At 48.9% G+C, this 15490-nt stretch overlaps 1 protein-coding gene across 2 annotated transcripts in view; it reads right to left on the bottom strand.

The window, feature by feature from the left end:
- Window positions 1-504: 504 nt before the first annotated feature.
- Window positions 505-15490, bottom strand: part of LOC105021804 (filamin-C) — a 29129-nt gene continuing 14143 nt past the window's right edge. For both annotated transcript variants that reach the window (XM_013138905.3, XM_013138906.3), the window contains 26 exons: window positions 14995-15313; window positions 14581-14754; window positions 13218-13380; window positions 12516-12676; window positions 12258-12425; window positions 11670-11793; window positions 11432-11588; window positions 11159-11348; window positions 10730-10998; window positions 10488-10584; window positions 10124-10264; window positions 9821-9949; window positions 9465-9638; window positions 9029-9190; window positions 8425-8628; window positions 7862-8014; window positions 7656-7778; window positions 7226-7477; window positions 6762-7034; window positions 6011-6148; window positions 5286-5401; window positions 4809-4941; window positions 3483-3659; window positions 2978-3196; window positions 1878-2096; window positions 505-1275 (listed from right to left, as the gene is read on the bottom strand). In XM_013138905.3, coding sequence (XP_012994359.1) covers window positions 1088-1275; window positions 1878-2096; window positions 2978-3196; window positions 3483-3659; window positions 4809-4941; window positions 5286-5401; window positions 6011-6148; window positions 6762-7034; window positions 7226-7477; window positions 7656-7778; window positions 7862-8014; window positions 8425-8628; window positions 9029-9190; window positions 9465-9638; window positions 9821-9949; window positions 10124-10264; window positions 10488-10584; window positions 10730-10998; window positions 11159-11348; window positions 11432-11588; window positions 11670-11793; window positions 12258-12425; window positions 12516-12676; window positions 13218-13380; window positions 14581-14754; window positions 14995-15313 — 4623 coding nt within the window. In that variant the 3' untranslated portion in view covers window positions 505-1087. The remainder of the gene's footprint in view (window positions 1276-1877; window positions 2097-2977; window positions 3197-3482; window positions 3660-4808; window positions 4942-5285; window positions 5402-6010; window positions 6149-6761; window positions 7035-7225; window positions 7478-7655; window positions 7779-7861; window positions 8015-8424; window positions 8629-9028; window positions 9191-9464; window positions 9639-9820; window positions 9950-10123; window positions 10265-10487; window positions 10585-10729; window positions 10999-11158; window positions 11349-11431; window positions 11589-11669; window positions 11794-12257; window positions 12426-12515; window positions 12677-13217; window positions 13381-14580; window positions 14755-14994; window positions 15314-15490) is intronic.

Genomic DNA, 15490 nt, shown 5'->3' with positions numbered 1-15490 from the left:
CTGGTACTCAGGACATGATGAAAGTGCATAATCAGAGAAACTGATTATTAAATTATTAAACAGAGGCTGTTGAGGTGACAGGCTGACCAGGCAAAACCGTCTCCTGGTCTGGGGGAGGCAGACTATTCGTGGTTTTAAGTCTGTTGAAATAAAATCAAACATATTCTGGAACCTCCCCTGCTGCCCAGTCTAATCCATGGCTCATAAGTTCATGTACATACATATAATAAAAGTGTTTCATAAGGGCTCTTTGGCTTTCCCTGTTGGAGAGCCGGTTTTTATTCCAGGTACAGGTTGAACTGCTGCTTCCTGGTTTAAACTTCTGCATTCCATGTAGAAGCCAGGTTCTACCTGGAACACAACCATAATACTTCTAACTGGAACCGTAAAGTATTCTACCACAGGGACAGTCAAAGAACAGTTGTTTTCTGTGTATAATGAGGATATGCAGAGGGCATGCTCATATCAGCACTGTAGTATTAAATCATAATCTGTAAAAATAGGAAAGGTAGCAGTAATCTTTATTATTAGCTCTGCAAAGACTTACCAAAAATAGGTTAACAAAACAAAAAAACATTCTCTTTTTTTAAGCATACAAAACCATATAATATCACACTTTAATATTGTTTAATAACTAGTTCTCTAATGTTTGTAACATTCACACATTAAGCCGTTCATTGCTTTACAACAACATCTTTCTATTGGCGCTATAGATATTTGGACCAATCAAAATACTTTAAACACATCTCAAGGCTTGGAACACTTCACATAGAGATGGATAGAGGGTGCGCTGCCCATGGAGTCACAGAAACAATCCATGGCAAAAAAGGAAGGAGGTCAGCCCTCTATCCATCTGTACAACATCTAACGTCACCAAGAACGTCCTCTGAACGATTACAGTAAGAGTTAATACAAAAAGCTTTGGCACAATTAAATAACGGTTGAATTCTATTTTCCTTATAGGGGAGTGAGAGAGGAAAAGTCCTTGCATTTCTTAGTGCACTTTGGAAGGGGGGGGGGGGGGTCTGCAGCAGTCCTTTGAGAACTGTGGCGGAGCGATGGCGCAGGGTGATGTCGGGGTCGAAGTTCAGGGAACGACTACGCTGAAAGGGCTCCCAGGAACACTTTCGTCGCCCCACTTGACGATGACTGTGTAGTTCCCCTGGTCCTTCACCGTGTAGGTGACCGTGTAGAGGCGGTTGCCCATGTGTTTCACGTACACATCCTCACAGGGGATCCGGGGCCCGTGAACTCCAACCAGCAACATGTTAGTGCCTGGAGGAGGAGAACAGGGGAGCAGGTGGAGGTAGAGGAAAAGGGGACACGTTTGAGTGGGTTGAGGAAGCCGTTTTTCACCCAGCGGAAGCTGTGCAGCCAAGCCTGATTAAAGGCAATAATGTGCACCTGTTTGTTGGACAACGGTATTACGGCGCTGGTCCAGATGTCCAGACTGATATATTCACGTCATCTGCTAACTCCAGTGAAACCAAACGCTACTTCAGCTATCAACGGCAGCAGTTCTTCCTGTGTGTCTTACTGAGAGTCTAGATGCTAACGGCACACTGTACACTGACATTCAACATGTACTGTACCAGGTGGAAGACAACACCAACAAAGACGGTTGTACCACACATTTTCAACGACATCCCGGCTAATGAGAAAACATTTGGCGCATTTAATCTCAGACTGAACCAGATGTAACTAGGCAACCAAGGGGCCAATTAGAACAGGCGACCTACAGAGGATTTTATATTGTTTGATGTCGATACTCCGGCACAGGGGGCGTGGCCACTGGAACGCCATCCTGTGAGGAACTGTAGCTTAGAAGGGTGTGTGTGTGTGTGTGGGTGGGTGTGACATTTATCCATCTGTCTCACCTGCTTTGCTGCAGTCTACGTTAAAGACGTTCTTCTGGCCGATCAACGCGGTTGAGAGTCCTGCTCCCCGACACACCACCTTGCTGGCATCTGAGTTCAGCTTGGACAAGGAGGAGGACGAGGAGCTGTACGCTCCGGCCACCTTGGACGTCTTGGTGACAGTCTCCACCAGCACAGAGGAGGTCTCATGAAGGCTGTGCCCACCCGACAGACGCGTGCCTGGGGGACGGAGGGGAGACAGAGAGACAGACAGAGAGAGAGAGAGACAGACAGAGAGACAGATAGACAGAAAGAGACATGGAGAGAGACAGAGAGAGAGACAGAAAGAGAGAGAGAGAGACAGGGAGAGAGACAGGGAGAGAGAGAGAGACATAAAGAGAGAGAGACAGGGAGAGGGACAGGGAGAGAGAGAGAGAGAGAGACAGAAAGAGAGAGAGAGACAGGGAGAGAGACAGGGAGAGAGACAAAGAGAGACAGAGACAGAGTGCGAGAAACAGAGAGAGACAGACAGAGAGAGAGAGACAGAGAGAGACAGACAGATAGAGACAGACAGAGAGCAACAGACAGAGAGAGAGAAACAGAGAGAGACAGACAGAGAGAGAGACAGAGAGAGCGACAGAGAGATAGAGAGAGACAGATAGAGGCAGGAGTTAAAACCAAGCTGATATGCAGCAGGCGCAACATAACCCCACACCCCCCACTGTCCAATACAGACACACAGACACACAGACACCAGACTGATTGGAGTGCTGTGAGTGGGGGTAGAGGCCCCGGCTCAGAACAGCAACCAGTGGGTAATAGTACCCCCCGTCCCTATCTGCACAGCTAGCTGCTGGTCCTGGTACTCCGAGGGATTCTTTGGAACTTCACAAACACATTTCAGATATTCTGCTAGAGTTACATTAGCTGCACCAAACCTTCAGCAGTCAGTCCGTGCCTACTAATGCGCTAATGCCATAATCCTGATGAGAGAAGAATTATTTATATAACATTATATTTATTTATTACGGACTTGTTACATAATTCCCAAGCACGTCTAACTTTTTGTAACAAGAAAACAGTGAAGGGGCACACATGGACACACAAGGACACACACAGACCTGTGACTTTAGCTTTGAAGGGGCTGCCCACTATGTGGTTGGGGCCTCCATATTTGATAGTGATGAGATAGTTGCCGGGGGCCATAGGCGTGTAGATGACCTTGTAGCCTTCAGGGCACTCTGTACAGTCCATCTTGACCTTAGAGGGACCGTCAATGGTCACAGACAGGGCACCTGACCCCGCGTTACAGGTGTCCACTATGAACTCTGACACCACACCTAGAGAGAGAGACAACGAGAGACCGAAACAGAGAGAGACAGAGACCAAGAGAGACAGAGAGAAACAGAGTAATAGAGAAAGACAGAGGGATAAGGACAAAGAGAGAGAGAGAGAGATGGTGAGAAGGTCAGTTAACCAATAATCAAAATTGGTGGAAAGGTCCTCATTCTTCATGTCTATGATTACAGGCAGTTCTAATGCGATGACCTCATTTCGCCTAGAATACAATAGTGAAGGGGGAGGGGCCTGTGTAGAGCAGAACAACATTCTGGAGGAGTGTCGTACCTGTGCACCCGCCTTCCAGTCCAGGCCCGTGTGCCGTCACCATGCCCGGGTCGCCGACCTGTCCCGCCTCCCCCACTCGCACATTGAATGGGCTGCCTGGGATGTGACTGCCGTTGAACTTGACGTCGATGGAGTGCACACCGTTCTCACGTGGAATGAAGCGGATCGCATTCTTATCTGGAGAAGAGAAGGAAGGTCGGATCTTAAAGAAACTGATGTAACAGGCTAATGTTGGGGTTGTCTTAACAGTAATGTAACGGGCTAATGTTGGGGTTGTCTTAACAGTAATGTAACAGGCTAATGTTGGGGTTGTCTAACCACTAATGTAACAGGCTAATGTTGGGGTTGTCTTAACAGTAATGTAACGGGCTAATGTTGGGGTTGTCTAACCACTAATGTAACGGGCTAATGTTGGGGTTGTCTTAACAGTAATGTAACAGGCTAATGTTGGGGTTGTCTTAACAGTAATGTAACAGGCTAATGTTGGGGTTGTCTTAACAGTAATGTAACAGGCTAATGTTGGGGTTGTCTTAACAGTAATGTAACGGGCTAATGTTGGGGTTGTCTAACCACTAATGTAACGGGCTAATGTTGGGGTTGTCTTAACAGTAATGTAACGGGCTAATGTTGGGGTTGTCTTAACAGTAATGTAACAGGCTAATGTTGGGGTTGTCTTAACAGTAATGTAACAGGCTAATGTTGGGGTTGTCTTAACAGTAATGTAACGGGCTAATGTTGGGGTTGTCTTAACAGTAATGTAACAGGCTAATGTTGGGGTTGTCTTAACAGTAATGTAACGGGCTAATGTTGGGGTTGTCTAACCACTAATGTAACAGGCTAATGTTGGGGTTGTCTTAACAGTAATGTAACGGGCTAATGTTGGGGTTGTCTTAACAGTAATGTAACAGGCTAATGTTGGGGTTGTCTAACCACTAATGTAACAGGCTAATGTTGGGGTTGTCTTACCACTAATGTAACAGGCTAATGTTGGGGTTGTCTAACCACTAATGTAACAGGCTAATGTTGGGGTTGTCTTACCACTAATGTAACAGGCTAATGTTGGGGTTGTCTTACCACTAATGTAACAGGCTAATGTTGGGGTTGTCTTACCACTAATGTAACAGGCTAATGTTGGGGTTGTCTAACCACTAATGTAACAGGCTAATGTTGTGGTTGTCTTACCACTAATGTAACAGGCTAATGTTGGGGTTGTCTTACCACTAATGTAACAGGCTAATGTTGGGGTTGTCTTACCACTAATGTAACAGGCTAATGTTGGGGTTGTCTTACCACTAATGTAACAGGCTAATGTTGTGGTTGTCTTACCGCTGTCCAGCTCGGTAACATAACACTCTTCAGCGGATCCAGAAGGGGTGTGAACCTTGGCATCGACCACGCCTCTTGCCCCGTTACGCTGAACAGCAAATGTCGCTTCCTGGTTAACCTTTAAGTCCTTCTCCTGAGGGCAGAGAGAGAGAGAGAGAGAGAGAGAGATGGAGATAGGAGGAGAGAGGGAGAAGAAGGAGAGGATTAAAGAGGGAGAAGATGGACAGGAGTGTGGGAGGGTTACTGTTACACTAAACAACATGAATAACATCCCTTAAATATAGATGTGGTTACTGATTGAGCACACCCAGGAACCCTTTGGAGGAAATGCAAAACCCAGAACATTACTATTTTGTCAAATGCCCTGGTAGGTAGTATTCTATCACAATAGGTGATTCTGCAAGAATATGTGTGTGTGTGTGTGTGTGTGTGCTGTTGTGTTTGAGTTATTGTCTTGGTGTGTGTGTGTGTTCCTACCTGAAGGCTGGTGACGGTGATTCGGCGTGCCTCGTCAGACAGTGTTGCTATGGGAACGATGAAGGGGCTGTCAGGGATGTGCTCGTTGTTGAACTTGATAGACACTTCATAGTCACCTGAGGACACACAGACCGACGTGGAGTCAGGGACTAAAATAACTCTGATCGCAAGATTCAAATGCAGGAATTCAAACAAAAAATAAATGTCAGATTTGAATGATCATATGAGAAGCTGTCACTGCATGAACAGAATGCCTGTTTCCCTGATAGTCTGTGGAGGTGACTGCTCCAGTAGCCAGATGTGTGACCTGGTTGCCACAAGGAACTACCCCCCATGAAATACAAACACCACAGAATCTATATTTTCTGATTATTTCGTTCTGTTTGCATATTGTAGCACCACTGAACTTTATTAATGAAACAAAGTTCCCTTGAAACTGCTGTTAGTGTATGTTTAGTACTTATTTCTAGTAGTTTATTTCAATCCCATTATAATCTTTTTACCCTAAAAAATACTAAAACCAGACATTTCATCAATAAATCAGTTTAGCTGCCTTGCTCAGGGAGAGAACATCGGATGTTTTTACTCTGGGCTACTGATCAGATGCAGTAACCGTGAGACAACCTGCCGGCTCCTATTTCTGTCGTTTTGGTGAGGTCAACATCTGTTTCCCTGTTGAGGTTAGGATGGTTTGTTTGCTCTCCTACGGTGTCCTCCTCCCTCACCTGGTTCCTGAACCACATAGGCCACCCCACAGGAGCCATCCTTCCTGTCTTCAAAGGAGATCTCAGCCTTGCTGGGTCCCTCCACAGCGATGGACAGGCCACCAGCTCCGGCCTCCCGGGTCCAGATACTGAACTCAGCTACACAGAGAAACACAGGTTAAACATTGTGTTGTAAGGGATTATCAGCTTTTATGTATTGGCAAGACGCTTGGTTGATCATGAAAATAAATATCAATACAAATTGCTCCACTAGCTGTTAAAAGGTGTAAAAAAAAAAAGGCAATGTCAAAAACCACAAGGAAAATAAGTGAATCATAGAGTGAAGAGAATCACAGAGGATTAATCATGGAGGGATAAGAATCATAGAGGTTTAATCATGGAGGGATGAGAGAATATAGGTTGAGACATGGAGGGATGAAAGTCATAAAGGTTTAATCATGGAGGGATGAGAGAAAATAGGTTGAGACATGGAGGGATGAGAGTCATAGAGGATGAGACATGGAGGGATGAGAGTCACAGAGGTTTAATCATGGAGGGATGAGAGTCATAGAGGTTTAATCATGGAGGGATGAGAGAATAGAGGTTGAGACATGGAGGGATGAGAGTCACAGAGGATGAGACATGGAGGGATGAGAGTCACAGAGGTTTAATCATGGACGGATGAGAGTCATAGAGGTTGAGATATGGAGGGATGAGAGTCATTTAAGTTGAGGCATAGAGGGTAGGAAGCCAAAAAGACCAGACTACTCACAAGGTGCTCCAGCCACTCCTCTCTCCAGCCCAGTGCCTCCCGCCCGGACCTTATGGCTCCCTCCCTCCCCCAAGGGCCCCACGGTGAACTGGAAGGGGCTCCCAGGGACATGCTGCCCGCTGTACTTGACGTTGACTGTGTGGGCCCCCATCTCCTGGGGTACGAAGCGGACGCTGTAGGTGCTGTCCCCTCCGTCCACTATCTCAGCCTGCTCTGTCTTCCCACTGGGGCTGGTCACGTTGGCCGTCATACTCCCCTGGGCAGCGGTCTCACCTGGGGGTGGGGGGGGTTACAATGACACACACACACATTTTAGAAATAAAAGGAAAGTGAGAGTGAGAGAAAGGGGGAAGAGTGAGGAAGTGAAACCAAGAGATGAAAGTTTACAGAAGAAAAGAGAAAGGACAAAGCAATCGGAGAAGCCAGAGAAGGATCTAGAAGTCCAGTGTCATGCTGATACTCACCAGGTGTAGCAGGTATCCCAGCGAAGCTAGCCAGACTCTCCCTGCCCAGGAAGTCTCCAAAAACGTCCCTGAACGGACTCCCACCTCCTGCTCCTCCCATCTGAGTGCTCTCCTCCACCCTCACCTCCCTTTTCGTCTCCCCGCCCCTCATCTTGCTGATCTCTGTGCGCTCTGTGCGCGTGTACGTATGGCTGCTCCGCGTGAATGTGCGCGTCATGCGCTCCTGGGCCGACACCATCTGGAACCAGTTTCCTATTGGCAGAGGGAGACCACACAGGCACAAACGGTGAGCGTTTACCTGAGACGTTTGAAGACGGGCGCAGCCACCACCTTAAGACCATGACAACCACCCCGGGTGCCCGTGTTAAGACGCAGTGCCAGGATGGGCCCTGGCTGACCTCCCCGTGGGGCAAGCTGATGTTGAGCTCACCTGGGATTTTGAGGTTCAGTCCACAGGCACTGCCGACGGAGGCAATGGACGGCGCCGTTCTCTTCCTGGTGATGCTCTCCTTCATCCGCCCTTCTCCGGTCACCTTCACTGTGAAAGGACTTCCTGCACGGGAGGGAGCCAATCAAGTCAATTGTCTGTTCCTATGTATTTTCTCTGACGCTGTCGCATTTCGGATAGCTGCTGACCTGGGATGTGCTTGTCGGAGAACTTGATGTTGATGATGTAGTTGCCTGGCTCAGTGGGGCAGTAGGTGACTCTGCACGTCCCGTCCTCCATGTCCTCACAGCTGATATCCACTTTACTGGGGCCCTCGATAGACAAGCCCAGGCCCCCATAACCTGGGAGACGAAGAGGAAGAATCAGGGAGTCGGTTATGGCAAGTTTGGAGCGTCCATTGAAAGTCAATCAATCAATCACATTTCTTTATAAAGCCTTTTATACAACAGCAGTTGCCACAAAGTACTTTTACAAAACAGCCAGCCTGAAACCCCAAGGAGCCAACAACAGTGTTGAATTTCAGCGGCTAGGAAGAACTACCTAAGAAGGCCGACATTTTGGAAGAAACCTAGAGAGGAACCAGGCTCAGAGGGGTGACCAGGTGAATATTAAGAGTACAAGTTGTAATAAATAAAAAATGCATGTGGGCTGAGTGCAGAGTCTATTAAACCTAATCCAGAAGCATGATGAGATGGACAAGGAAAGTGTGACCAGTTGAAGGAACAAGGTCACCGTGCAGCTTTAGTCCTACCTGCATTCCTGGTGTCCACGAAGAACTCCGCCATCTCGAAGGTGTGAGCCTCTACCAGGCCTTTCCCAAAGGCCTTGACCCTGCTGGCCTCTCCGATCTCGGACTGGCCAACCTGGATCTTGAAGGGACTGTTGGTCACATGTTTCCCGCTCTTCTTCACGCTGACCTCGTGCTCTCCAACCTCCTTAGGGGTGAAGGAGATGCCTGCAGGTTGAGGGGAGCAGTGTGTAAGAGGAAGAGTGGAAGCCATTTGGAGATGCCTCCAATTTCTGTTGTAAACCTCAAGGAGATTCAAGTGAATTTGTTATGTTAACGTTTTATATTCTCACTTTCTAAACAGAAAAGCTTTGAAAGGATTCTTCGAAGAAACTTTTTTAAAAGGTTCCTCAAAGAACTTCCTCAAAAAGCTTTTGGGGGTCCGTTTTCAGGGAGAAGCTTTTGGGGTTCCGTTTTCAGGGAGATTTTCAAGGAACCCTTAAAAGGAGGTCTTTCAAATATCCTTTTAAACATATAGGTGTGCCCGACACTTCAATGCCAAGAACCGCTAACGGTCTTTCCGAGAATCTTTTCTTTTTGGAACGTGTGGGTAACATTTCCGTCTCACCGATGTGTCTGTTGGGCAGTCTCTTGAGCAGACAGGGTTCCTCATTGCCAGAAGGAGCTCTGATGCTGGCTGTGAGGAGACTCAGGTCTGACTCCGTGATCTTCAGGGACAGATCTGCTGCTGTCCCCACATTAAGCTGCGACGTCCTAATAGAATCATCACCTAAACAGGAGCGAGATAAAGCCTTAATTAACTGTTTATAATGCCTTCATGGGTCATTCAACAAACCCCACACCGACTAACCACTTAATCTACAACTGCCTAAAGGCCTTAACACACCATGTTTCCGCAACAACAGACTAGATAAAACTTCTCGGTTCTCTGGTCTTCAGCTGAAATAATACTTCCTACTGAGAAAGCACATGTCTCATAGGAAGCCATTTATAGCTCATCGTGTCTCCGCTGTCTATATCCACTCTCCTTGCTGCCCACTCACCAGTGATCTTGGCGGTGAAGGGACTGCCGGGGATGTGCCTGTTGTCAAACTTGACAATGATGTTGTAGTCTCCCGGTGAGGTGGGCAGGTAGGACACAGTGCAGGTCCCATCCTTATTATCCTTACAGGTGATCTCGGCCTTGGAAGGACCTTCTACCGCCAGGGACAGACCGCCTGAGGGGGGAACAGGTCATGATGCCGGGTTACAACCCAAGGCTCCAGAGACCACAGAGGAAGACGAACCGAACAGAAACTGAAAGGCGTGATACACCGACGTGCACTGACGAGAAACGTCATTTGCCCTCATTCCGCCGACATGCGAAAGAGGGGTCAAAGGGGAATAAGTCGAAGGTCACCTTCCCCGGCGTTCTTGGTGACGACGGTGAACGTGGCCGGCTTGTTGACGATTCCGTGGCACAGCCCGGGGCCGTACGCCGTCACCAGACCGCTGTTCATGGCATCGACATAGAACTGGAGCGGACTCCCTGGGAGGGCACATCAAGAAGAGACCACCAAGACAAAAAAACATTACTCGTATGAAAGACCTACATGTTTCAACTGGACATGCAAAACAACAAGTCTCCAGAACATAAGGGGCTTGGTTCAAGAATGTTTGTTGGGAGGGAACCTGGATTTGCAGGAGGGTTCTCCGGTCTTACCTGGGATATGGTTTCCCTCGTACTTGATGTCCATTTCGTGAAGTCCCTTCTCAGAGGGGTTGAACTTCACTGTGATGGTCCCGTCCTTATTGTCTGTGATGTGGGGCCGGGCCGTCTTCCCTGAGGGCATGCGCACCTCACCTAGAGAACCACAGGACAGGATGTGGGTCAGTAGGAGGACTGTCTCGGAAGCACAGGAATTAGCTCCAGGCATCTGGAATCTTTTTACTAAACCATTGAACCAGAAATCCCTGCTGTAGGATCCCCACAATAAAGAGGGAATTAGTAGAGAATCCTAGGAACATTCTGGAAAGTTAATAGATTTTTGCAACTCTATCGTCTGTGTAGAAGAGAGTTCCAGTACCTGTGATTGGACCCTGCTGAACGGTGAAGGGGATGACCAGGTCGAGAGGGCGGAACTGATCCGAGCCGTCCCGGGGAACTACAGGCTCCTTGGTGGCCTGGTGGGACAGAGGACCAGTCAGCATGCAGGGAAGATCCCGAACATGAAATCGACACTTTCACCCGCAGGTGACAACTATCTGCTGTTGTGCTGGTTATTAGTGTTGTGTAATGGACCAGAGGGTTTGACCAGGGAGAACTTACTGTGACATGGAATGGACTTTTGGGGATGTGCTGTCCTCCGAAGCGAATGGTGATGACGTATTTGCCGGGTTCCGGAGCGGTGTAGTAGATGTCGAAGGTCCCGTCGCGGTTTTCCTGCACGTCCATGTCAAGCTCCACCCCCTGTGGGGTCGTGACGGAGCAGGTGACCTTGCCCTTCCCAGCAGCCTTTGCATCCACAGAGACGATGGTCTCCTCGTGAGCCTGCATTTTGGTCAGGCCCGATGTCAGGGCGTGTCCTCCTATAGATACTGGAAACAACGAGAGAGAACCATAAAACCACCAGGAAGAAAAACACTTCAATTCCCAGTTCTAAGACCCGTCCAAACACCCATCAGTGACTCTACAACCGTCTTCAGAGGAGGACGGAGAAGAACCCGGAGAAGAACCCGCAGCAGAACGGAGACGTACCACTGAGGAGACACTTGCTGGCGTCGCCGGTGGGCAGGGCTGAGATGCGGTAGGGGGAGTAGGGGATCTCGTCGCCTCCATACTTGATGGTGATGGTGTAGGGCCCGGTGGAGTCCGGGACGTAGGAGACGGTGTAGGTCCCGTCGCGGTTATCGTGGATGGTAGCCTTCTTGGGCTTGCCTTCGGGATCCTGCAGGGCAAGCGGAGACTACGTTAATGTGTGTGTGTGTCTGTGTGTGTCCGCGTGTCTGTGTGTACGTGTGTGTTGCCCACCAGGATCTGTACGGTCAGTAGTCCTTCTCCGGCATCGCGGGCGTCGATGGTGAACTCCACCGGCAGGCTGGCAGGAACCCCTGACTTATTCAGCCCTGGTCCGCTGGCACGGACCTTACTGGCATCATGGGCAGGATGGCACCGCACCTTGAAGGGACTGTGGACGGAGACAGGTACCCACGTCGTCACGAGCCGTTAGAAACAGGCTTTTAAAGGGGTGAACATGGCTGCTACGTACCTGCGAGGAACTTCCTGGTCCGCGTACTTGACGGAGACGGTGTAGGGGCCGTCCTGGGCTGGGGTGTAGTTCACCGTGTGGGTTCCATCGCCGTTGTTCTTCACCGCAACGGGCTCGGCAGAACCTGCACGGTAAAACACAGTTATTAGCTACACTCAAATGAATATGCAAATGTAAATGTGTGTATTGATGCGTGTCTGTTTGTGTGTGTGTATTGATGTGTGTGTGTACATGTGTGTGCATTGATGTCTCTATATGTGTGTATTGCTGTGTGTGTGTGTTTAAATGTGTGTGCATTGATGTCTCTATATGTGTGTATTGCTGTGTGTGTGTGTGTGTTTAAATGTGTGTGCATTGATGTCTCTATATGTGTGTATTGCTGTGTGTGTGTGTGTGTTTAAATGTGTGTGCATTGATGTCTCTATATGTGTGTATGTGTGAATTGATGAGTGTGTGTGTGTGTGTGTACATGTGTGCGCATTAATGTCTTTATATGTGTGTATTGTTGTGTGTGTTTGTGTGTGTACATGTGTGTGCATTGATGTCTCTATATGTGTGTATGTGTGTTTCCTGTAGAGAACCTCCCACCTGATGGTCCTGTCAGCTGCACCTCCAGTGGGGCCTTCCCTGCTTGGGTGGCATCCACGGTGAACATCTGGGGTACGTGGGCTCTCACTCCATCTCCCAGGCCTGGACCGGAACACCTCACCTTGCTGGGGTCCACTACATCCCGGACCGGCACACGGAACGGGCTGCCTGCACGACACACAGACAGAACGGCACCGTGAAGCGGACCTGGAGAAGCAGCGATATCTTCTGCGCTCCCTGAGGCGGATCTGGCGTTACCTGGAATGGGGTGCCCTCCGAAGCTGATGTTGACGTCATACTCCCCTGGCGTGAACGGCACGTACTCCACGCTGCAGCTGCCGTCCTTGTTGTCTTTACAGGTCATCTTAGCCTCGGACGCTCCCTCGATGGTCAGGCCCAGACCTCCGGTACCAGCACCCCTGGGGGGGGGCACAGACAGCGCATGCCTCATTAGCATCCACATCCCTGCAGCCAATCCGTGTAGCCGGGTGTCAGAAACCCTACCTGGTCTCAGAAACCCTACCTGGTCTCAGAAACCCTACCTGGTCTCAGAAACACTACCTGGTCTCAGAAACCCTACCTGGTCTCAGAAACCCTACCTGGTCTCAGAAACCCTACCTGGTCTCAGAAACCCTACCTGGTCTCAGAAACACTACCTGGTCTCAGAAACCCTACCTGGTCTCAGAAACCCTACCTGGTCTCAGAAACCCTACCTGGTCTCAGAAACCCTACCTGGTCTCAGAAACCCTACCTGGTCTCAGAAACCCTACCTGGTCTCAGAAACCCTACCTGGTCTCAGAAACCCTACCTGGTCTCAGAAACCCTACCTGGTCTCAGAAACCCTACCTGGTCTCAGAAACCCTACCTGGTCTCAGAAACCCTACCTGGTCTCAGAAACCCTACCTGGTCTCAGAAACCCTACCTGGTCTCAGAAACACTACCTGGTCTCAGAAACACTACCTGGTCTCAACGGTGAAGCAGTTGGGCTTGTTGATGAGCCCTCCCTCCAGTCCAGGCCCGTAAGCCCTGACCCGGGTCGGGTCGCAGCCCTCCACCACCGACACCCGGAAGGGACTCTTGGGGACGGCCACGTCGTCATACAGAACCTCGATCAGGTGCATGCCTGGAACAGACCCCTTTCAGTAAGGCACAGTGCGTTCTGATGGTGGGCTCTAAACATGCTGTTGAACAGGCCTTAGTGATACCAGGAGTAGTGAACGTCGCCTCCTAACATTTCTTCGGATGATGTATGAGACCACGAGGTGCGCTGAGGTAAAACTAATGCAGAGTACATAGAAATAACCCGTCTGTAGGCCATTTATTTGGCTGGAACAACATTCACCTGACAGATCTCTGTCAGTGTATCCCTGATTCCCCCGGCCAGTAACGTAACAATCCTCGCTGAACTCAGACCTGTTCTATTAATACAGTTGGACCTTCTGTTAGTGAGCTGAGTGGCCCAAAGAAGAGTCCACATACCTGAGCTTCTGTTCTGTTTCAGCACTAAGTTTAAACCTCTCTGTTTTTCTGTCTCCCACTCTCTTCCTCTCTCTGCCTTTCTCTTTCCCTCTCTCTTTCTCTCTACCCCAATCCCACTCTCTTTTTCTTTCTCTATTCCCCAGTGGCTCTCTCGCTCTCTCCTCTCTCCACCTTTCTCTTCCTCTCTCCCTCGCTCTGCCTCTCATTCTTTTTCTCTATCTCTCCCCCCAGTGGCCCTCTCTTTTCTCTCCCTCCTTCTCATTGACTCCCCCCCCCCCCCCCCCCCCCCCCCGCTCTGCTCTAATCCCTCAAATCACGTTTGTCTTTCATTCTGTATTTATAACCTCTCCATCTATCAGGTCCCAAATAGACTCTCGGCTCAGACACCTGTTGATAACTCATATTTCACTGTCAAACAGAGACCTCTGTGTTGTATTAAACAGGCCACTTGGGTTTATATTTTTCTGTTCAGACAGACTGAAAAAATATTAATAAATCCAGACAGAAATGCATCATTGTATGGAGTCTCCTCATCACATTGTAGAACAAAACGAAATACAAAATGAAAACGTAAATAGAAATCATGTCACAGACTGATCCACTGTAATCATATGTTGTCATTCTTATGGTCTTTCAGGCCAGAAGGCCGGTGGCACTCCAACATGTCCAACCTTACATTAGCTAGCAGAATTGCTTTCAGAAATGAATAACAAATCCTATCAGAGATGCTATGAAAGCAATTAGAAATGCTATCATAAAGCTGTCAGAAATGCTATCATAAAGCTGTCAGAAATGCTATCATAAAGCTGTCAGAAATGCTATCATGTGTCCCGTTGTCTCTCACCGTCTTCGAAGGCGGTGTACTCCACCCGGTAGGTGCCGTCGCCCTTATCCGTTATGTAGGTCTCCGTGTTGGTGCCTGAGGGGTTAATGATGCACGCTTTCACGTGGTCGCCGCCAGTCTTTGTCGTTTTGCGGGCATCCACGATGAAGTGAGTGGTGACCTCCTTCAGGACGCCTACAAGCAACATTAATCACAGGGAGTGGTTAGCTACTGTTATTGTTAGCATCTAATTGTTATCTACCTACATAAATTAGGGTTAGGTAGATTCATCAAAACCAGTTGGCCATGGCAGACTACGCTTTGTTCCTACCAGTAAACTACCTGTAAACAGTCTAGTAGCTAGCTATACAGCTCTTGCCTGCATTACCTAGACCACTGTAAAAAACGGACCACTCCCCAACTCCTCCCCCTTACCTCTAGGCTCCACCCCTGGCCCATAGACCTGCACTCCGCTGGTGTCCACGGCCGGCTCCACCTGGATGACCGTGGGGAACTTGGGCACAACATGGCCGCCGTACTTGATGGTGATGGTGTGAGTGCCGTGGAAGGGTGGGATGTAGGTGACAGAAAAGGTCCCCTCAGTGGTCTTCTGGATGTGGACCTCGGCATGGGCCCCGGACTGAGACACGATCTCGATAGTGAGCTCGGCCTCGCCGGCGCCAGTGCAGTCCACCGTGAAGTATGCCGGCTCCCCCGCTTTGGCCTTCTGCAGGCCCGGCCCACTAGCTGTTACCTGTAAGGATGGGATCAGGTTCAGGATTTCGATCTAGGTTTAGGATTGAATTAAGATGTATTCTACTTGCAGATACATACTTAATATTTAAAAACAAAGTGATGTAATAAATTGTTTAAAGGGAAGGACAATAAATCCATAAGTAAGCTTGGTACTGAATTAAAGATATCCGAGGCA

Source organism: Esox lucius, chromosome 19, assembly GCF_011004845.1.
Source record: "Esox lucius isolate fEsoLuc1 chromosome 19, fEsoLuc1.pri, whole genome shotgun sequence".
Classification (NCBI taxonomy): domain Eukaryota; kingdom Metazoa; phylum Chordata; class Actinopteri; order Esociformes; family Esocidae; genus Esox; species Esox lucius.
This window is presented reverse-complemented; position numbering and strand designations above follow the sequence as displayed.